Source organism: Acomys minous (genome assembly GCF_964271855.1).
Source record: "Acomys minous genome assembly, chromosome: 4".
Lineage (NCBI taxonomy): Eukaryota > Metazoa > Chordata > Mammalia > Rodentia > Muridae > Acomys > Acomys minous.
This window is the reverse complement of record NC_140486.1, coordinates 50,840,488-50,863,981: the sequence shown is the minus strand read 5'-3', so window position 1 is coordinate 50,863,981 and position 23,494 is coordinate 50,840,488. Positions and strand designations below refer to the sequence as shown.

The following is a 23,494-nucleotide window of genomic DNA, read 5'->3' as shown; positions in this document are numbered from 1 at the left end:
TTTGACAAGGACAAACTGTTTCTGTTATCTCAGCATGCTTTTATTTTTTTTTTTCTTCTGGGCCCCAGGCCTCATCTTATCCCGGGAACCTATTATTCTAGTCTTGCCTTGCAAGATAGCGTTACTGCTGCTATGCTTGCTATGGCGGGTGCACAGGGGAGGGGGTCTTACAACCACCCCAGAATTCAAAACAAACAAACAAACAAACATTCTTGATAGAGTCAGGAGAACAGTTAAATAACTTAACGGAATAAATTTACTTTTCAGTAGATATGTTCAACATTTTGTCCATGGCCTATACATCATACATGTCTATACATTTAAAGACAAAACCTACAGTCTACCCATTATCAATTACTAAGTATTTGACCTGTATTGCACTTTCTATGGTTGGCTTATAAATGTTTATTGCTTGTATGAGTTGCAGTTTATTCAGACAGATGCTGATTCGTTTAGACAAATGTTTGCTATACCTCACATACTCCGATCCATGTTGGCTGAAGTCAATCCTGAGTCTCTCCAACTGACATCATGGGTATTCACCAAGTCAATGGGCTATTGGAAGTTATTTTGTCCAGCTGGTCTTCTGCCCTATTCAAAAACGATACCAAATATTGCATTTCCATCATTTTAGCAGGTAGGTACAAGGACCTGCCAGGAACATTTTAATACTGTACTGTGCAAACTGAGCTCACACCAGTGTTTCCCTGGGTAAAGCGGAATGGCTGCCCCCTCTCCTAGATGCTCTGCTGAGTTGGGCTCTGCCATAAGGAGCCCCACACAGTGTCACGGGCTACCATCATCTGTAGTTTCAGAGGATGGAGAGGATTGAAGAGGAGATCAAACGCAAGCCAGGTTGCGCTGACTCCAGGGTGAGGTTGCCTAAGAGCAAAAGCTGCTTTTTAACCAAATCTGAGCAGATTTGTGGCAATAGCTGAGGCATTTTAAGGAAGCCTTGAGGTCTGCAGAATGTCACTAGATCAAAGATGTACTACGCAAACACCAACAATTAAGCACAAATAAAAGGATTAGCAGTAATAAGCATATATGTCATTTTTATATAAAAACAATATGCACATGCATGCACATATATGTGACAATAAAGCCCGATCCTATGACCATACATCTATCTACACAACAGGATGGACCTAGGGCAGGTACACGTCTCAAAATGCGTTTTTAAAGTGATGCAATGGTTGGTGAAATGGCTCATGAAGTCAAAATACAACCCTCCAAGTCTGAGAGCTTGGGTTCCATTACTGGAATTCACATACTGCAAGGAGGAACCGCATTCCTACAGGTTGTCTGTTGATCTCCACACGTCTGTGTTGTAGCATACATATGCTACACACATACAATAAATGCAATTTTAAAAAATTAAGTGATGCAAGGCCCTCCTGTGTGGTACACAAAAAAATGTAGTTTTCCCACCCATCTGTCCATTTATATGTGGTTTATAAAACTGTGGTTTAGCACAAAATGTTGTTGTTGTTGCTGCTGCTGTTGTTGTTGTTAAAGACTTAGGCTAATCTTGTAAGATTTTAGATGAGGTTGGTATGCAAAAAGAAAAAACTAAGCAAGCAGGGCAAGGGCTGAGAAGGGGAAGGAGGGCACAGGGAGTTTTCCACAGGAAATGTTTTGTTTAGGAGGCACTGGCTCTCAGCAGCAGAAATCCAGAGTGGTTTAAAGGTAGAAACGATCCGCCAAGGCCATCAGACCGACACAGGGGGCTGGACCAGGCTCTGGCTGGGGATGGTGGATTTGATCACCTGTCATTTCCTGGTAAGGCTAGAGAAGTCCTGATGGGCTCTCAGGGTCAAAGTAAGCGCTACCTTCCCAGAGAGTTCTCCAGGACGTGGGGGATGGAAGGGAGGGGACCCTTCTGGGAGGAGCTAGGTGCCCCGGATGGTGACCAGTGCCTGAGCAGATCCTTAAGCCCAAAAGTTAGAGGAGTTGCTAGAGGAATCTTGGGGACTGTGGGTACTGGGCAAAGGTGGACAGAAGGCAGACGCTACCTGGTCCAGAGTCACTCACCATCTTCCAGAGCTTTGTGCACCAAGAGAAGTCCGAGCAACAGCCAAACCTTATTCACCTTCAGGGCTGGTAACCTGCAGAATAGTTCAGGACTGCAGACGGCGCCACAGACTGCTCAGGGCAGGGCACGGGCACAGAAGGAGGCGGCACCTGGGACACTACAGCTGGAGGATTCACTTTCACCATGGAAAACACAATTTGTGGGGGAAAGTAGGAGAAAATTGTAGATTTAGAAAAAATTCCTCGTGTAAAATGATCTCTTCTGCCCCCTGGTGGAGTGATGGAGGATAGCGCTATTACAAAGTGCTGGGAAGACTAAATGACTGTCATGCCTTGATTTTCTCCAGAGTTTCGGTGTTTTGACTTAAGTTTACCCTGTTCCCTAATGATGGAACCACACGACCCACTGGCCTGCTTTGGTAGGACCTTGCTTTTCAGAAAAAAGGTGTGCACTAAGTTTCCTTTGGTTCTCAGGGGTTTTCTCACTCGCACTCAAAAAATGGGACTATTGTTGCCTCAACATATTGGTGGCACACGCCTTTAATCCCAGCACTCAGGAGGCAGAGGCAGGCAGATTGCTGTGAGTTCGAAGCCAGCCTGGTCTACAAAACGAGTCTAGGACAGCCAAGGCTACACAGAGTAACCCTGTCTCGAAAAAAAAAACAAACAAGCAACAACATGCAAAAAAATTTATATGTATGTATGTATGCATGTATGTATGTATGTTGGTTGTTGTGGCTGCCCCTTTAGGCTTTAGGTTCAGTCAGAGATGAGATAATCACTAGACCTGGCCCTGATGACACTGTGAACTTGCTGCAGGAGAACCATCCAAGTGGTGGGGGGCAGGGCTGTCTGGCTGCGGGTCAGAGGGGCTCACCCAGGCCAGCTCCTGCCCCTGTGTGTAGAGGCCTTGTTACTCTGTACAGGACGATCAAGGAGGTATGTAAGAGAGACTGTTCCAAATAATTGCCGTCGTTATCATCATCATCATCATGGACTTTTGCCGTCTTGCAGGCATTTTTTTTCCTATTCCTTTGCTTGTGAGTGTTCTAACAAGCACTACTATTTATTTTTCAGGCAATTCAAGCAAATATTTAAGGAATTCCATTTTCAATAACTTTCTTATTGCTTCTTTCTAGGAAGGGCTTCGCTTCCCCCAAATGATCAAACTTCCATACATTATTTTCATCTAAAACCTTCACAATTTTGTTGCTTATATTTGATCTTTAATGCTACCTACAATTAATTTTCCTAAATGATAGTTTAGAAATCTGATTTTCTTTATTTCTGTATTTCAAATGGTAATATCTATAGCATTTGCACCTTTTCTGATTTTTCTGCATTTGCTTAGAAATGTTTATGACCAGTGAAGATGGTCCCGTCTCTCTCCTGGCTCATTCCATTCATCCTGCCTATGACATCCCACCCTGCATCCTTCAGCATTTGTACACAGTACATTTTGTTCCTCCTGTGGACGAGGGATGCGTCTCATCATGGTTCCACTCTCTCATCCAGGTAAATCTGGAATCAGCTTGTCACCCTCACTGCATTTTAGTTATGAGTGCACTAAACCTACATGTTGGAGGAAAACAAAGCACAGCCACAGTGCTGAGTCTCCCCGCCCAGGAATGCCTGTTTATCGCATATCTGCTCACATAAGTGAATTTCCTTTTCTAGTTTTCAAATTCTTGGATTTTAGGCAGGCGATTGCACTACCCGTGACACCTACTTTTTCTTTAATGACTATCGTCTGCCCGCTTCCTCTACCTCACATGTGATTTCCCACTGATTCTCTGAATGCATGAGGTGAACAACCTCACCCTTCTCAGGACACACATGTCACATCTCACACCTGTCAGGAACCAGCCCCTTCCTTGTGTTCACACAGCAGAAGGCGAAACGGACACTACCTAGAAACTGTCCAGGGAGCCACTGGTACACCTGAGGAGACATGGTATATGCCCAGTGCCCGAATGGTTCATCTTTCTCAGGAGAGCAAGACTGCAGCGGCTTCTTCATTTTATTTATTCTTCTCACCCAATACATCCAAACCACACCCTCCCCTCGCTCCACTCCTCCAGTTCTCTCCCACATCTCCCCATCTCCTCCAGATCCACTTTGCCTGTTTCCCTTCAGAAAAGAGCAGGCCTCCCAGGGATGTCAACTTAAGTTGACATAACAAGTTACAGGAAGACTAGGCACTAACCCTCACATCAAGGCTGGATGAGGCAACCCAGCAGGAGGAAGAGTCAGAGACACCTCCTGCTTTCACTGGAGCCACGCAAACACCCCAAGTTAAACAATGTGTGCAGAGTGCCTAGTGCAGACCCACGCAGGCTCTGTGATTGTCGCTTCCATTTCTGTGAGCCCCTATGAGCCCTGCCTATTTGAGTCTGTGGGCTGGGTTCTGGTGATGCTCTTGAACCCTCTGACTCCTACAATTCTTCCTCTTCCACCTCTTCTGCATGGTTCCCTGAGTTCCGCCTTAAGTTTGGCTGTGGGTCTCTGCATGTGCTCCCATCATCTGCTGGAGAAATCCTCTCTGACGGTTATTGGGAGTACAGCAGGTCCTTGTACAGGCTTAACAAATGGAGAACCAGAGAGGTAACAACCCTAACCATAACCCTAGCCCTGGCCCTAGCCCTAATCCTAACTCTAACCCTAACCCTAACCCTAACCCTAGTCTTAGCCCTAGCCCTAACTCTGAGCCCTAGCCTTAACCCTAACCCTAACTCTGAGCCCTAGCCTTAACCCTAACCCTAACCCTAAATCTAGCCTTAACCTTAACCCTAATCCGAGTTACTTTGTAAAATACTTTGTGGACACTCAAATGGAGACCACAATCCCTCAGCAATACAGACTTCAAAGCCCAAAACATGGAAGAGTCTAGGTCACTCTGAGGAGCTGTGCATGGTAGCACACACCTACAGACCTAACCACTCATGAGTCAGCAACTAATAAGGCCTCTTGAGCCCAAGTTCAAGGCCACCCTCCGCAACATAGTGAGACCTCCACCACAAACAAAACAAAGCCCCACTGAAGAAGCTCCATGCCTATCCAATAATTATTGTTACATAGGAGCAGTGTGTGTGCAACTTGCTAAATCTGTATGATGTTACTTGTATATTTTCAGGGCTTATTTGATAACCAATTGGTGTACTCCTCCCTGGGGGAGACGCAAGAGGAACTAGTGAGCTACACAAAGGAACTTCACAATTAAATGAAGTTATCTAAATGACCTGTAACTTAAATGACTTAGTCATGTTAGAAGCTCTTTGAGCCGCCGCCTCCCCTCCCTCCCCCCCCCCACCATGCCCCTCCCTCCCTTTTCCTTTAGGTAGAGTTATTTGGAAACGTTTATCTACTAGGCTGTAAAAAATGAAGTATTTTTCCACTTACATTCTTGCATTGCAAACTGGGTACTAAATTGCCCCAAATGCGCATGCACTAAAGGTTTGGTCCCTAAGTGTTGACACTACCGAGAGCAACCAAGGTACTGACTTTAGCAATGGGTTAACCCATTGAGAAGTTAGTAGATGAACAGACTACTTATTAGGAGGTGGATTCTGGTTAAGGAAATGGGTCATTGTGGATGCCTTTGCTTGGCTCCGCCTCTTGCTCTGTCTCTTAGCTCCCTGCAGCAGCTTGTCCTCTGCCACACTTCTCTTCCATGATGTCCAAACCCAGAAACTTAGCCAAGTGCCTGTGGACTGAGACCTCAGAAACCACGGGCCAAAATGGCTCTCTTCCTACCATGTGCTTTGTGTGAATGCGTGTGTATCATGTACAAGCACTCACACCTATGCACGCGTATTTACAGGCAGATAAACACAGGAGTGATTTCTTCTCTCTCGTCACCACAGTTTTGAGGTAGTCTTTCCTGGAACCCCAAGATTGTCACTTATGTTAGATTAATGGCTTCCCAGGACCTGCCCAGCTCCACCCAAAGCACTACCTCCAGCTCTGGGATTACAGGCACATGTGGCCATGTCTAGCTTTTACATGGGTGATGGAAATTTGAACTTAGGTCCTCCTCTTACCCACCAAGCTATATCCATACCCTCTTAACATGGGTGATACGCCAGTGATGGGACATACGCTTCCCGAGTCAACATCAAAGTGATGGCCCATGTAATAGCAGTTGAAATGGTAACCTGAGACATGGGACCCTGGGGTGGCATGCTTCAAAAACAGCTCATTACTTTCATTATGTATCAGGAGGATTAAAGTTTTGTGAATGTTTCTTTTCTCTCTCATAAGAGTTGGCAGCCACAGTGATGGCCCTCTGAGTATTATAAAATACTATAGAGTAGACTGCAGGCCAAGCATGGTGGTGCACACTTTAATCCCAGCACTTAGGAGGCAGAGGCAGGTGGATCTTTGTGAGTCCGAGGCCAGCCTAGTCTACAAAGTGAGTTCAGGACAGCCAAGGCTACACAGAGAGACACTGTCTCGAAAAATATATAGAGAGTAGACTGAATTGTGTTTTGAGCCTTAAAGGTCCTTAAATTCAGAAAACAAAAATTTCCCAAATTTAAGTGAGTATGAAAATATGTGCTTTTGTTTTGTATGATGCACATGCATACTAAGTTATTATAAGTCATATTAAGGTTTATTTAAAAGCACATGGTTACATTATAAAGTATCTATTACAACAGTTAAAGCAGCAATAATTTTTATTACAAATTCTAAAAAGGAATCCAACTTTATGTGTAAAAAGGAACAGCAATTATCAATAAAAAACATCAAAATTAGCTACTAAAACAACACATATTTCCATTTGCACAAGTACTTACAATAGGGTACTTGTAGGGTTTTGTAGAAATAAAAGTTCTGGATAGTTTTAGGCATCTATGCACAAATGCTATAAAGCAATAAAATGGTTTGGCATTGCTAGTGGACATGAACAAAGGTGGGCCTAGCAATGTGGTTTGGGCGCAGACGCCCATTCCGCTGGCAGTACATGGATTTTTGTTTTAGATTTATTTATTATTATGTATACAGTGTTCTGCCTGCATGTAACACCTGCAGGCCAGAAGAAGGCACCAGATTTCATTGTAGATGGTTGTGAGCCACCATGTAGTTGCTGGGAATTGAACTCAGGACCTTTGGAGGAGCAGTCAGTGCTTTTAACCTCTGAGCCATCTCTCCAGCACCCCCAGTACATGGATTTTAACCATCAGGGTCTTAGCCATGTACTTCTCCCCTTGAGGCTGTGTACCTGCAGGAAATACAGCAGGCCAAGCCCTACCATGCCAGGTCCAAGACACACGCACCCCCTTTGCAGGTCACAGATATTCCTTGGTCCTTATTCATCTTAACATACTCGAGATATTTGGAACTGGAGTTAGGGATCCCAGATGACCTTATATTCATTAGAAGTCCTTTACTTCCTACTGTACCTCACTATCTAAAATACTGCCAGTGTAACAACAGACACCCGCATACTGCAGGCTGCCTGGCTGTGGCGTCAGACTAGGGTCCTGGGCAATCAGGACCTGGGGTGTCAGTGGTCAGAAAGGCTGGTTAGAGTCCAGAGATTGTGGCAATGGCTTTGGCCATAGGTAAGAACAGACAGGTACAGAGCTCCTGGCCAGTAGTTTTTAAAATTGGGTTATGTCATAACAGAACACATGTGAAACTAGTAAGCCCAACCTAGGTAAATATAAACAATCATGAATACTATAAATGCCAGCTCCTACATCAGCCATACAACAGTAGTAAGCAGGCCTCTAAAAATCCACAAAGCTATCTTAAATTTTTTAAATATAAGCATACAAGAACAACAACATCTCAGCTAAACAATAAAGTCTAGCAGCCTTATTTTCACATCTGTATCTAAGATGACCTTTGCTGGCTTTATTTACTACATGAATCTCAGTACTTTTCCTTGATATGTAAAATAGAAAATGTACAGAGAAGGCACTTCTCTGTAGAAGGCACTATTTTGATACTAGCGAAAAGAACAGTTAACATCACGTCTCACTGCTCCCCCCAACTATGTGAATGTGAATCCTCCATGATGAACAATCTTTTTTTTTTTTTTTTTAAAGATTTCTTTATTTATTATGTATACAATATCCTGCCTGCAAGCCAGAAGAGGACACCAGATCTCACTATAGATGGTTGTGAGCCACCATGTGGTTGCTGGGAACTGAACTCATGACCTTTGGAAGAGCAGTCGGTGCTTTTAACCTCTGAGCCATCTCTCCAGCCCCCATGAACAATCTTTTAAAGTGCTATTGAAATTGTCCTTTGAGGACTATCACGTGAAGTGTGCCTGGAGAAATCCTTAGCAATGCTGCAGGGAAGCAGGAGCCAGGATTTTAGTGAGACTTCAGCATCTGGGTAGCAATCTTGGGATACACTCCAATTCATATTCTCTCTCTCTCTCTCTCTCTCTCTCTCTCTCTCTCTCTCTCTCTCTCTCTCTCTCCCCCATCCCATGTAAGAAAGGGAAGGTAAAGTGCAGGCATTCCTTCTGAGTCCTTAGCATTATGCAGCAATTACATTTCTTCACCTGTGCTAAACGTTCACACTTATAAAACAATTGAGTCACAATTCTGACTCACAGTGTTTTATTAGAAAAAACTCTAAACAACTACCTGCAAGCATTCAGGACTTGGAAAAAATTTGGCTAAAATAAAAACTTTATAAAAATGAAACTTAGATAATTTTTCATTCTGTAGGAAAACGATTCAGAAGCTGGGATTTTTAAATCAACTCCAGTTAGTACTTCTAAAGTTAACATACCAACATTAGTTTCAATGATGATTTCAGAAATTAATGTTGATATATATAATATTTTAGTTAGTTTTATTGACATTTTTATCTTGAAAGAGAACAAGTTTAAGATATTTGAGTATATCTCGAAGGTTCTAGCAATTTTTTTCTTAGAAGTGTCTAAACATGAGTTTTTATAACTACCCTTTTTTTTTTTTTTTTTTGGTTTTTTGAGACAAGGTTTCTCTGTGTTAGCCGTGGCTGTCCTGGACTCACTTTGTAGACCAGGCTGGCCTCGAACTCAAAGTGATCCGCTTGCCTCTGCCTCCCAAGTGCTGGGATTACAAGCGTGCGCCACCATGTCCGGCTATAACTACCCTTTTAAATGTACGGTTGTGTGTAATTCACAGGTCATCCTCTTTTGTAAAGAGTATAGAGGTAAGGTGCTGTTAGGAGACAATCTCACTCAAAATGCCAACCACACAGCTCTTAGTGTAAGGGGAGAAGTCAGCCACGCTGCTCATGAGTGTGTAGCCATTTGAGATTCTGGATCCTTTGCTCGCTAGTCAAATCTATACAAAACATTTTGGTGATCCTGAACACAGAATAGGACATTCTGTTCAAAGTGTAATGAACTCAAGTGCAGGAGGACAGAAGGCTGGCAAAGAGCTGATAGAGCCGACAAAGCACCCCCAGGGACAGGCGTGTCAGAAACAGTGCTACAGAAGGAAACAAACAAGACCATCTCAAGGGCCCTACCCCTGCTCCATTCAGACTCCAGAGTACCTGTGATAATATACTAGAGTTAGTGACTTCATATTAGAAACACGATAAAGATGTCTTAAAGAATCTAATAGAAAACACACATAAAATTGTATATTTTGCCAGGCCTTTAATCCCAGCACTCGGGAGGCAGAGGTAGGCAGATCACTGTGAGTTCAAGGCCAGCCTGGTCTACAAAAGTGAGTCCAGTACAGCCAGAGCTACACAGAAAGACCCTGTCTTGAATAACCAAAAATAAATAAATAAGTAAATAAATAAATACAATAAAACAGATTAAAATCTAAATTATCTATCAATATAAAACATTATTTTCTCTCCATACCAATTAGGTTTTTTGTCTATGTAGCAATACTGTATCCAAAGCTCATCATAAACTCAACTTATTTACACACTGATAACCAAGCCCTTCCAAGTATAAATCACACATACATATGTCAATGTGTTTATGAACAGTATATACATACAGACATGCTTATCCATTTGGGTCTTCACAGAAAAAAAAGAACATGGTTACTGACAAAGCCTCTCTTCACAGATATTCATGTTTCTAATGTGTTCTGGTGTGAACATTTTGAACTAGATTCTGGTTTTTTGTTTTTTGTTTTCTTTTAAAGATTTATTTATTTATTATTATGTATACAGTGTTCTGCCTGCATGCATCAGATCACATTATAGATGGTTGTGAGCCACCATGTAGTTGCTGGGAATTGAACTCAGTACCTCTGGAAGAGCAGTCAGTGCTCTTAACCTCTGAGCCATCTCTCCAGCCCTTAAGATGTTTTTAGATCTAGGTAGTTGTTTTAAGTTAATATAGATGAGATATGATAGATATTGATTTTCATTCAGAATTTTAGACTCAACAAGATAGGAAAGATGTTTGCTTCAAGTTTGTCAAATACAAATAGCCAAATCACTATGAATGTAACATTTGTATAAATCCTGATTGTTTCATGGTTCTTCCTGCTGTATGTAGTTTGTTTTATTTATGTGTAATAGCATGAATGCTTATGCTAAAAAAGCATAATAAAAAATGAAAAAAATTCTCAAAAATTTTTAATGAAAAATTCTTGCTATCGGCCAGGCGTGAGGCGCACACCTTTAATCCCAGCACTCAGGAGGCAGAGGCAGGTGGATTAAAATAAATAAATAAAACATCTTAACTCTTCACCAACTAAGCTTAATTGTTAAGACTAAACTGTCTGGTCTTCAACCCCATCAGTGACTTCAGAGGGTATAAAACTTAATTACCCAAGTGAACCAGAAGTACAGGTTAGCAGCTTCCAAAATGAAAAAAAAAAGACAGAGACAGTTTACTGCCTGAACAGTCACCCAAAACTCTCTATGACGTTGGCGCATCATCTTTAGCCTTCTGGCCTAATATATCTGACAGACATATTTGTGAGGCAGGAACTACTGAGGACTTGCTTACTCTGTCTTGGCAGTTTGGTTGTCACCTCTGCCTGCATCCAAGCTTGCCCATTTGTAGGCAGAATTCTGTCTCTGAGACTTTTGAAGGCCGTATCTATTTTACTTATATATCTATAGACTCATATCTATCTGTTAGTCCTAGGATATATATTCTTGTGATACAGATTAGTAATTGATATGACCATGATTTGCTCAACTAACAATTAGCCTGTCTTACGTAATTATCCTGAACAACCTGCAGTACCACTTTCAAGATACTGGAAGTAAACCTTGTATAATTGAGTTGGATGGGTGCAATACCTCATATTAGAGTAGAAATATATATATAATATGTGTGAAGAACAATTTTAAATTTGAATTCTTTACCAATGTATCAAAATTACACTTACTTTGCACCAATATACAAAATTCTATATCAATTAATCAAAAGTAAGCTTATTTGTGAGTAACAATTAAGGCCTTATGTTGAGTAGATTCAATAATCTACTTTTTTCCCCTATCATCCCTATATATTTCTATATACCCTTTTCTTTCTATCTCCTTATCTATGATTTTTCTACACAAGTATTCTGATCATTTCTACACCATTCCCCCTCCATTTCCCCTACTCCCAATCAAATAGATAATTGCTTCTTTATTATTGTTACATATGTGTTTGTGTGTGTGTGTGTGCGTATGTGTGTGTGTATGTATGTATGTATGTATGTATCCACTTAGTATTGCCTGTATGTACAGGTGTTTAGTGCTGACCGCTTGGGGTTAGATAAGCTATCATGGGGCTCATCCCTGACTCTCTCTCTGAGCAAGAATTCCTGATCATGCCCACAGGCCCCCCACACTACATTAGCCCTTGCTTACCCCACCCTCCTCCGTAGCTGGAAAGTGTCTGGCCATCAGATTTTATCATATGCACCCTGGAAATTTCAGAATGTCAGACTAAGTTCTGGGTCAGGGTTGCATCCATGACAGCCAGGAACCCAGACCAAAAAAACTACAATTTGCTTTTAAACAGCATCAATAAAATAAATGATCTCTTAAAAGAACTATGAGAAGACAACTGTTTTCCTAGGCTTTGGATTATGCAGGGCAACTAGCATTCTTGGAAGACACAGTCTGCTGGGAGCACCACACCTGTGTAAGTGTCTAGCCTCTACATTTATCGAATAAGCCATTTAATTATTTATTCAAAATTAATTCATGTGGAATAAAAATGGTTGGAGATTTATAATACACTATCAGAGAACTCTATAAAGTGTAGCAATCAGAGAATCTTACATATAAAAGTTTATTTAATCATATACAAAGGTCACTGTTTTTAATTCAGTTTGGTTATTTAGCTTGAAATTTTACACAATTGTGTTCTGAAAGTAATTGATGATTTATTGTTAATAAGCTTAGTGCAGTCCTTTAAAAGCAAATGAAATAAGAAGTGCTAAGTGGTGGTTCACACCTATAATTCCAGCATTTGAGAGGCAGACAGAGGTGGATCTCTGTGAGTTCAAGGCCAGCCTGGTCTACAGAGCAAGTTCCAGGGCTACATAAAGATACCCTTTCTTGAAAAACAAACAAACAAACCCACCTCCCAAAACAAAACCTCGAAAACAACAACAACTCCTCAAAGTGCTAAATCATGGGATGGGGCAAAGGGAAGATCTCTAAACATTTTTAAAACTATCAGAGGTAAATTAGGTCTAAAATCCTTAAACTGGGCCCTAATGTCTTGTGGCACTGGACTAAGAGTGTTCCCTATACGCCTTTGTCCTTTTCTTTTTTGTACATTTGTAAAAACAGAATTTGCTACCATGTCCATGTCCATCCAGATCAGAGAAAATATCAGAACTAAAAGCACGAGTTCTGCGTTTGATGAGGTGACAGGTGCTGAGCTATGAATAGGTATTACATAATGAAAACAGCCTGAACTACTTGACCCAATGTGTGTGTGGGGTGGGGGCTGGGGGCTTCTATTGTCTTCAGTCTCTTTTGAAAACAGGAAACCTATCCAAGTCTAACTTCATGGTCAAACAAAAAATTTAGGAGCTACAATTAAAAAATAAAAAAGAGAAAACTGTCACGACTCCTCCTGTGGAGTCTGTGTGACAAACGTTACCACAAAACCTGAGAGGACGACCCCTGTCCAAGGGAGAGCCTCCTGGAAAACAGGACTGACGTCCCCGCCAAGAGTGACTAATTACAGCCCCCTCCTCTCTTCTCACTCATATGCTTTGGCTGGTTTTGTTTTTACTTTTCTTATCAAAGAACTTTTCAGACATAACTGTGTTGCTAGGTGACCCTTGACTTTTAAAACTGCAGCCAACGGTCATTCAGTCAAGTTTACCACTAAGTTCCACTCCTCTTGTTAATAAAAACATGACTAAAAATTAGTCACCAGTAAATAGTTCATATTATGACTTACAAATAGGAGTGTTTGAATAAAACTTTAGATAGTGGCAGATGAACTAAAAAAACAAGCTGTCTTGACTCACAAATGTTTGACATAATAAGAAAACATTGACCTTTGATAAAGGGGGCATATACACTAATACCAATCTAATAACTTATAAATGATTGTTCAAGATTGAGGACAACATAATTATACTGCATCCTGTATTTTTAAATTGTACAAAAAAAAATATAACCACGAGAGAACACCCTCCATTTCAAGAGATGTGTATCTAAACCTGGCTTGCTTGTCTCCAAAATACACTCAGACACAGACTCAATCCTGAGTTTGTCTCTGTTTGTCACTTGCCTATCTTTTGCCCACCGACGCTTTGAGAACTCCCAACCCCCAAGGACTTATACTCGACTAAAACAGTCCACGACACTGGCTACTTCAGTTTTTATTAACAAAAATAAAGTAGGGCTGGAGAAATGGCTCAATGGTTAAGAGCACTTCTGCTTTTTCAGAGGACCAGAGTGTGGTCCCTGACACTCACATGGTGGCACACCACAACCTGTAACTGGAGCTCCAGCAGATCTGACACATTCTCCTGGCCTACAGATATCTACACAAACATAGGAATAAAACTAAAATCAAGCCGGGCGTGGTGGCGCATGCCTTTAATCCCAGCACTCGGGAGGCAGAGGCGGGCGGATCACTGTGAGTTCGAGGCCAGCCTGGTCGACAAAGTGAGTCCAGGACAGCCAAGGCTACAGAGAGACCCTGTCTTGAAAAACCAAAAAAAAAAAAAAAAAAAAAAACTAAAATCAACCTTTAAAAATACTAAAATATAGCCAGGTGGTGGCGGCGCACGCCTATAATCCTAGTACTTGGGAAGCAGAGGCAGGCGGATCTCTGAGTTCGAAGACAGCCTGGTTTACAGAGTGAGTCCAGGACAGCTAGAACTGTTACACAGAAAGAAACCTGTCTTGAAAAACCAAAATAATAATAATAATAGTAGTAGTAGTAAAAATAACAATGTATGTAAAATACTATAAATGGCTTTTTTGTTTTGTTCTGTTTTTTGAGACAGGGTTTCTCTGTGTAGCCTTGGCTGTCCTGGACTCTTTATAGACCAGGCTGGCCTCGAACTCACAGAGATCTACCTGCCTCTGCCTCTCGAGTGCTGGGACTAAAGGCCTGTGCCACCATTCCTTTTCTTCTTTTTTTTTGGGGGGGGGGGTGGAGATAAACTTCACTATGTATCCCTGGCTGGGTTAGAATTCACTATGCAAACCAGACTAGCTTCAAGCTCATTCTGCCGCTGCCTCTCAAATGCAGAGATTAAAGGAGGAGAAGGGAAGAGAGAGAGGGAGAGAGAGGGGAATGGGAGGGAGGAGAGAGGGGGAGGGAGGAGAGGTGTGAGATGAGAACACACATACTTGATTTTAGGGAGAAGCAGAGACCAAGACAGGCCATCACTATATAATCCAGGCTGGCCTTGAATTTCTCTCCCTTCAGCTTCCTGAGTGCTGGAATTATACCGTTGCTTTTGGTACTTAATCCTATGGACAGCAATTCTATGGAAGGCTTATTATGGTCTCCATTTTTTTTTTACTTGCATGTGTATTTGTGTAACGGGCGTGTGTCTGTTTGTCTGTCTGTGTGTGTTTGCAAGTGTGTGTGGAGGCCCTAGGTGGATTTCAAGAGTCCTGCTCGATCACTCCCTTCATTATTCACTAAGGGACATCCATGTTGAACCGAGCATGCTGGTGAGGCTGCTCTAGCCAGCCAGCGTGCTCCACTCTCCACCTGCTGGCTTCCCTGCAGGCCCATCCAGCATTTACGTGGGCTCTGAGGACCTCCACTGTAGTCTTCATCCTTAGGCAGCGAGGACCCGATGAGCTTCTGCCCAGCCGTGCTCTCTAACTTGTAAGGAAAGACTGATGCTTGCTATAGTGTGGCAAATGGTCTAACACTAGGAATGGGCGAGAACTGGAACCCAGGCACCTAACTCCACGGGGCAGCGTCTGCCCTCTGGAAGTCACTACATTTTTTGAGTTGTTGAAACAGGGCATCCCTGTTACTCTGGCTCCTTCAGGCTTGAGGAAACCCTCCGCCCTCGCTGTACCAGGTGCTACAACTATAAGCATGAACTCTAAGCTTGGCAAATCATTTGCTTAGCTTTTGAAAGCTTCTGTACAAACGTGCACTGTATGGCTACTGCATTCCTCCCCACACCTCCCATGCTGCCCTTCTGTGCCCTTCCCACTTCTGACAGCTCTGTCCCCTACAGATTTACTACAATTTTACTCCAGTTAAATGAATAAGTTTAAAACCATCTTTGTTGACATTGGTTTCAAACATATGAAGCTGATTCACAAGTGCCAGACACTTTAGAAACTATCTCTTGGATGTCAACACACACCTACAAGGCACAAGCAGCTTCAGATCATATCCTGGTGCTGTGGGGGCACCTTTAAGATGTTTGCAAGATCCTGCCAGGCTGTTCCGGCCACTGCTGTGGACAGTGACGCAGATTACTCACTACAATCTCTCCCCAGTGTTAGGATGCTCTCCACACAGTGATGGCAGTCAAGTATCTCTTAGAGTCTACGGACTTTTTGTTTTTTTAACTAAAAATATTTTAGGGGGCTCAAACCCTGAACCTCTGGAAGAGCACCCAGGGATCTTAATTGCAGAGCTACCTCTCCAATTGCCTTTTTTGAGACCAGGTCTCACAATGTAACCAAGGCTGGCCTTTAATTCACAACCCTCCTGCCTCTATCTACGAAGCAGTGAATTATGGTTTGACTCAGGTTCTGTTCGTTTTGTTTTGTCATAGTCCTAGCACAATAGACAAACAATATTTTTCACTTAAAATCAAAAGTAGAAGCTCATACCTGTAATTCTAGTGCATGCAAGACTAAGGCAGGAGGATTTCAAGGAGTTTCAAAGCAGCCTAGGCTATATAGTGATTCTATACCTGCTTTGACTACAGGTGAGTTCTAGGACAGCCTGAGCCTCATAATGAGACCCTGTCTCAAACAAACAAAATGAAAAGAAAAGGTGGTGTGGTAGCACAGGATTGCACATTATAATCCTAGTATTTAGGAGTTAAGACAGGAGGATTGCCAGTTCAAAGCCGCTCTGGGCTAAACTGCAATATCAACAGCCAGGACTACATTAAAAAAAAAACAAACAAACAAAAAGGCCAGAAGCTGCTGAGAAGATTCAGTTCGTGACCCCTGATGACTTGAGTTTGATGCCTGTACCACATGATAGAGAGAGCTAACTTTCACAAGTTGTCCTCTGACTACCACATATATGCCATGCATGTGCATGCACACATAGAAACATACATACACATGCACACAGTAAATAAATGAAAGGAGGGATGAAAAATGAAAATAACAGGATGGTATACCTTGGTATCTTGGTCTTCCAAGGAGAATGCAACTGCGTCTTCAGGAATCTCTTCTTGGTCTTCTAGCTCCTGATTTTCACTCAGTTTTGAAAGTGTAGTGATGGGACTGCCCAGATAGTTCATTTCACTTTCCATCGAGACCATTTTCCTGACAAGCAGAATGACAAGACTAAAGCCTACTTAGGGATAAGTATGAAAGTGTATGCCTATAGCCGGGCGGTGGTGGCACACGCCTTTAATCCCAGCACTCGGGAGGCAGAGGCAGGCGGATTGCTATGAGTTCAAGGCCAGCCTGCTTTACAAAGGGAGTCCAGGACAGCCAAGGCCATACAGAGATATCCTGTCTCGAAAAACCAAAAAAGAAAAAAAAATTAAATGTAAAAATAATACAAACAAACCAGAAACCCTTGCCTTACTCAGAACACTTACATCATGTACAAAGACTGATTCAGAATATACCAGCAATATAAATGTGAGAATCCAAACTACACAACTCTTAGAGGCAGCTGCCTGCAGCAGCAGAGACCTACAGCATCAGGACTCTAGAGGCTGAGGGGAGCAGCACCTGAGTAAAGCATTCAAGGCTGACCTGAGAGCACAGATAAAACCCATTCAAAACAGAGACAAGAACTGGCCAGTGTGTGCTGTGGCGCATGCCTACTGTCCTGGAGATACCAGGATTGCTGTGGATTTGAGCATTGTCAGACTACAGAGCGGGAGCTTGTCTCAAAAAGCCAAAAAGCAAGGAAGAGAAAGGAAGTAAGCAAAGGCTAAGAAGAATTCTCACCCCACAGTTTAAACAACTAATAGGATCAGACAACACACAGCTCCTCCTTAGTCCTGCTTGGATTTCCTTGTCTCCCCTCGTCTCTCCTCAGCCAGCTTAGGAAAGGTCACCAGACCAGAAGTCCCAGCTGCTATTCTGTAGGACAGGATACTTCACTTGATCATAGTCAATAATTCACCAGCACCGAGAGGGGAGAAGCCAGAGGATCTTCATTTTTTGAAGCTTCCAGGTCTAGGTGCCTCCCATTCCAAAGTGTTTAAACTAGTGTTTATCTGCATAAGAAAAGCTGCCCCTGGAGGTGGTGTGGCACATGCACACCTTTAATCCCAGCCCTTGGGAGACAGAGGCAGGCAGATCTCTGTGAGTTCGAGGCCAGCCTGGTCTATAAAGTGAGTCCGGGACAGCCAGGGCTACACAGAGAAACTCTGTCTCGAAAAACCATAAAATAAAATAATTAAATTAAATTAAAAACAAAAACAAACTCAGTCTTTAGCAACAAAAGTACAAAAAGAGGCCAAAGAATTTGTGAACAAGTTATATACGTTCTCACAGAGCAAAATTATTTAGGGCTAGCAAGAGGGTTTAGTGGGTAACAGCACCTGCCAGGAACGCCTGATGCATTAAATCCCATTCCAGGACCCATTGAGAAAGGAAAGAAGTCTCCTGACAGGAACCAGTACTTACACATACACATGATGATTTCAAACAGTTATTTACATGGACAGTAACAGCAATTTGTATACTTAAACTGAAAAACTGATCATAAGTGATAGCTTAGGCTTCCAATAAATACATTTTCTTTATTTGCAGATAGGTTACACTTTGCATCTTTCTTTCTGTGGCCATGATCCAAAGCATTTGGGGTACTACAAAGAAGCTGTACCTAAGAGACATTGTATACAGAAAGCATCCAACATCCATAAGCCACATGACCGCTGGGAACCCTCTGCCTCCCACCCCGAGAAACAAAGTAAAAAACGATGCCTTCAGTTTCAGTTGCTCAACAGGTGTTCCAGCTAACTAGCCACACACAGAGAGGCCCTCTCTTAAAAGAAAGAGAGAGAGAGAGAGAGAGAGAAAGAAAGGAAGAAAGGAGGAGGGAGGGAGGGAGGGAAGGAAGAAAGGAGGAGGGAGGGAGGGAGGGAAGGAAGGAAGGAAGAAGGGAGGGAAGAAGGGAGGGAGGCCTACTTAATGGGATGCCTTTTATAAGGTCCTGGTGATAATTCCTGAAGACTAAATTGAAAGCAAACACCAGTCAGCTAACTCCCACATAGTTTGCTTCTTCAGTGGAGGGGGCGCCCCAGCTTTTATTCTCTTCTATTCAAGGAGTCCTAGTCTTTCAATAATATGGAGGGTATTAAGTACCAAAACATGGGTAGGTGGAGGAGCACATGGGCGGCGTGAATGGAGGATTTGGCCCAGATGAAGAGCATTAGCAAGGACATGAGATTATGGATGGGAGGTAGCTTGATGGAAATTATTAGAAGCAGATGGCATGGGATTGAGGCGGGTATCCCATACCTGCCCCACTATGAGAAGTAGTTTAGGGAATTAATATCTTCCCTGCCCCAGGTTAACTAAGGCTATTTTAAAATATAACAGGTGTCTGTGTCTTGATTGGTTGTTGGCAGGTTAGAAAATATTGTTGTAATAAGAATTATAGGCCTGATAATAAACATTATTAGGCCATACTGGTAAATTAACCACAACACCGAGACTCAGTGGCATCCTGGGGAAAGGGCCTCATTTCACCAGCACAACTAGACAAGTTAAGCATGCACCCGGGAGTCCGTCTTACGTCTCTTAGTCTAGCTTTGGTGCTGGGGACGGAACCTAGGCTTTACAAGCTAAGGAAGCGGCCAGCCAGCATATGACACCCGGCCCCTCTTGTTTTACAGCTTGTTTTTCCTTCTTCTTCCTTCCCAAATTTCCACTCAGTCTGTACAGGATAGGCTAGTTAAAGCAACGCAAAGCCAAGCATGGAAGTCCACCACAATAAAGCCAGTACCCAGGAGGCCGAGGCTGGAGGGTCACTATGAGCTCAAGGTCATACTGCAGGTCCTACCTGCAATACACACGTACAAAAGAAAAAGAATGCTGGGTGGTGGCAGCAGCAGTGGCGCACGCCTTTGATCCCAGCACCCAGGAGGAAGAGGATTACTGTTCAGGGCCAGCTTTGTCTACAGAGTGAGTTCCAGAACAGCCAGGCCTACACAGAGAAAACATCTAAAAAAAAAAACCAATATAAAATACAATAAGTTTTGAAAGAGTTGAATTGAAATCAATTTTTATAGCCAGGCAGTGATAGCGCAGACCTTTAATCACAGTGCTTGGGAGAGGCAAGTAGATCTCTGTGAGTTCGAGGCCAGCCTGGTCTACAAAGGGAGATCCAGGACAGCCAAGGCTACACAGAGAAACCCAGTCTTGAAAAACCAAAAGCAAAAACAAAAACAAACAAACAAAAGCCAACAACAACAAAGAAAAGAAAAAGAAAAAAGAAGTCAGTTTTTATTCCATGTATACCTCCTGGGCTAAATATTTTTAAATCTCCAGGAGAGATTCATAAAAGCTATAACAACAAACAAAATGCTTTGTATGTGACACATACATGTTTTGTTTTGCTTTCCTTCTTTGTGTGTGTGTGGTGGGGGGAGGTGGGAAATGGTATTAAGATAGTGTCTCACACAGCCCAGACTGGCCTCAGACTTGCTAGGAAGCTGAGGCTGGCCTTGAACTTCTGATTCTCCTGCCTCTACCACCTGAGTTCTGGGATCACAAATGTAACCTGAATTATGTGGCTCTTGTTGGCTTTGTTGTTAGCTTTGGTTTGGGTGATGCTTCTTTTTGTTTGAGACAATGTCTCATGTAGGCCAGCCTCTGATTTTTATTTAATCTTTAAAATAGTACTGTTACTTCATATTATGAGTAGAGAAAGTACAATCCAGTGAATTAAGAAACTGTGGGTCCAGGCAAGGTTACTCAGAGAAACCCTGTCTTGGGGGAAAAAAAAAAAAGAAAAGAAACAAAACAAAATTTAAAAAAAAAAAGAAAGAAAGAAAGAAAAAGAAACTGTGGGTCCCAGCTGGTGAAGTAGTAAGCCAGCAGAACCCAGTCTCATTCCCGAGCCTGCATCCTTAGCTGCTGAAATACAGCACCTCTCACATGCAAAGAGAGACCATAACATGAGCGCAGTACACCATCTCCCCGCATGTAAAAACAAGATATTTTTGTGTATGCTGGCTTAAAATAGCCTGCGTTGCGCAACACTAGTTAGAACTGGAAAACTTAAATTTTTGTTAAGTCAGAATCTAGGCCTCCAAGCCCACTAATATCCATCGTGAAATACTTTATGGTCTGCAGAGTCCACATTGGATAACATCCCATGACTCATGCGGAAAGGTTAGGGCATACAGACCATTTGACAGCAGAACTTCCCTCCCAGCTAACTGTACATCCAAGGCTACACAGAGAAACCCTATCTAAAAAAAAAAAAAAAGAAAAAGCCAGTCATAGTGACACAAATATGCCTGTCATTCCAGCACCTGGGAGGTAAATTCCGGTGGATGAGAAGTCCAATGGATACACAACGAATTTGAGGCCAGCCTGAGCTACATGAGACGCTGTCTCAAGCTCCCAGCTTCTCCCTTCCCCCAAGAAAACAAACAGAAAAGTGCTTACTCAAGAAATCTACGGTGAGGAAAAAAAAAAAAGACATCTAAGGGAGGCAGGGGCAGGCGGATCACTGTGAGTTTGAGGCCACCCTAGTCTATAAAGCGAGACCAGGACAGCCAAGGCGAACAACACAAAGAGACCCTATCTCAAACCCCCGCCCCCAAAATAGTAAAACCAAAAATTTTAGAGTTGGATTTCCTTTTAAAGGCTGTACTCTTACCAGTTTCCTCAAAGTCAGCAGAAGTGGCCATCTGAGAGGCAGACATTTCTCCATTGCTGAGATTTCAAAGGTCAAGACAACATTTTCAGGCTCCTGTTCCTCTGTTAAGACATAAGAATATATGAAGATTACCACTAAACTTAAAAGGTAGAGGTCATGTCTTCATTGTGAATCTCTCTCAATTACTAACACAAAAATCTAAATAGTATCCAAATAAGTCCACCTGCTCAGACTGGGTTAGGAAGAACAATCCATTTCTTTCTCTATTTCAATACTATGGCCCTCAGTCTCCACTCACCAGCATACTTAGATAGGATTTATTTAATGAGAATCTAAAGGGAACATTTTTTCAAAAGAAGTTTTGCAATGGGACTGGAGAGATAGCTCAGCGGTTAAGAGCACTGTCTGCTCTTCCAGAGGTCCTGAGTTCAATTCCCAGCAACCACATGCTGGCTCACAACCCTCTGTACCGGCATGATGCCTTCTTCTGGCCTGCAGGTATACATGCAGATAGAACACTGATATACATAAAATAAATAAATAAATCTTCTTTTTAAAAAGAATTTTTTGCTACATTTTACTTATTGTGTGTGTGCATACTTGTATTTGGAAGTCAGAAGACAACCTATAGTAGACAGGGGATCCATCTCAGGTCAGGTGTGGTGACAGGTGACTTACACGCTGGGCCATCTCACCTGCCCAGTGAAAATGCTCCTGACCATCTGGACCCCACATTCTCTATCTTGCTCATACTGAACACGTTAACTCTACTCCCACCCGCCCCTCCTCCAACTCCTCAAATACTTGTTTGCTAATGAGCTATAAAGACAGCATGACCAAAACTAAAAGTGCATCATTAACATTAATACAACCAAAGTGGCAACTCATGTAACATAATCATAGAGTTTTTAGAATTTTTCCTAGACATACAGCACATTGATTCTGACAGGACAGGAAAAAAGTATTCCTGGTAAGATAGAAAATGTCTTTTTTTTTTCCTTTCTTATTATTATTTGTTTGTTTGCAATAGGGTCTCACTCTGTAACCCTCGAATTTTCCTGGCATTCACTAGTAGCCTAGGCTGGTGTTGAACCTGTAATCATCCTTGTCTCAGCCTCCAGAATGGTGAGATCACATACTCTACCAAGTCCTGTTTAGAAAAAGTCTTTTTTTTTTTTTTGTACTTTGTTACATAGAAAGGAAGCCCAAGAGTCAAAAGAGGCACATTGTTTAAGGCCATGGCTGATAGCTGACAAACCCTGAACAAAATCAAAGACAAGATGTAAAAATAAAAAGGCTAGAAAGATAGCTCAGTGGTTAAGAGCTTGCTGTCATCCCTGCTGAAGACTGCAGTTAGGTTCCCAGCATTCCCTTCGGGTGGCCCACAACCACCTGTATTCAGGGTGTACAATGCCTGTGCTCTATAGTCACAAACATATACCCACATGCAGACTACACACACACACACACACCCCTACACATAATCAAAAATAAATCTCTTTAAAAATGAATTTACTTACTGTGCCGGGCATAGTGGTGCACGCCTTTAGTCCCAGCACTCGAGGCAGAGGCTGGAGGATCGCTGTGAGTTCAAGGCCAGCCTGGTCTACAAAGTGAGTCCAGGACAGCCAAGGCTACACAGAGAAACCCTGTCTCAAAAAAAAAAAAAAAAAAAAAAAAAGAATTTACCCAGACAAAATGCTTAGGTTTGCCGAGTAAAGGGGTTTATCTCCTGGAAATTGAGGGGCATCCGATGTCAAAGAACTGTTTCTCTCTAAAAGTAAGTGTAACTAACATCTTTCTTTGATTGGACCTTAAAATGGCTGCTGAAACAGAACTTCCCTCTTTACTTGCAGATGGGAAAGGGTCCTGTAGACATGACTTCAGAGCCTTCACCACAATTCCTCTCCGCCCTCTCCAGTGCCTGGCTAAGCCTGGGTGCAGGAGCATCCCCATAGGATGAATTGAACCCTCTGAAATGTTACGTTGCTGTCGCTCAGGTCGAAAACTTACAGCCGGGCCTGGAGAGATGGCTCAGAG

At 42.5% G+C, this 23,494-nt stretch overlaps 1 protein-coding gene across 1 annotated transcript; it reads right to left on the bottom strand.

Moving 5' to 3' along the window:
* Positions 1 to 238: 238 nt before the first annotated feature.
* Positions 239 to 23,333, bottom strand: CDC25C (cell division cycle 25C; the record flags this gene model as incomplete). The annotated part of the gene is given in 7 exon segments (XM_084779529.1): positions 239 to 591; positions 16,776 to 16,951; positions 21,455 to 21,518; positions 21,522 to 21,534; positions 23,144 to 23,244; positions 23,246 to 23,320; positions 23,322 to 23,333. Coding segments are annotated over 7 exon segments (477 nt in total). The 3' UTR covers positions 239 to 555.
* Positions 23,334 to 23,494: the final 161 nt, after the last annotated feature.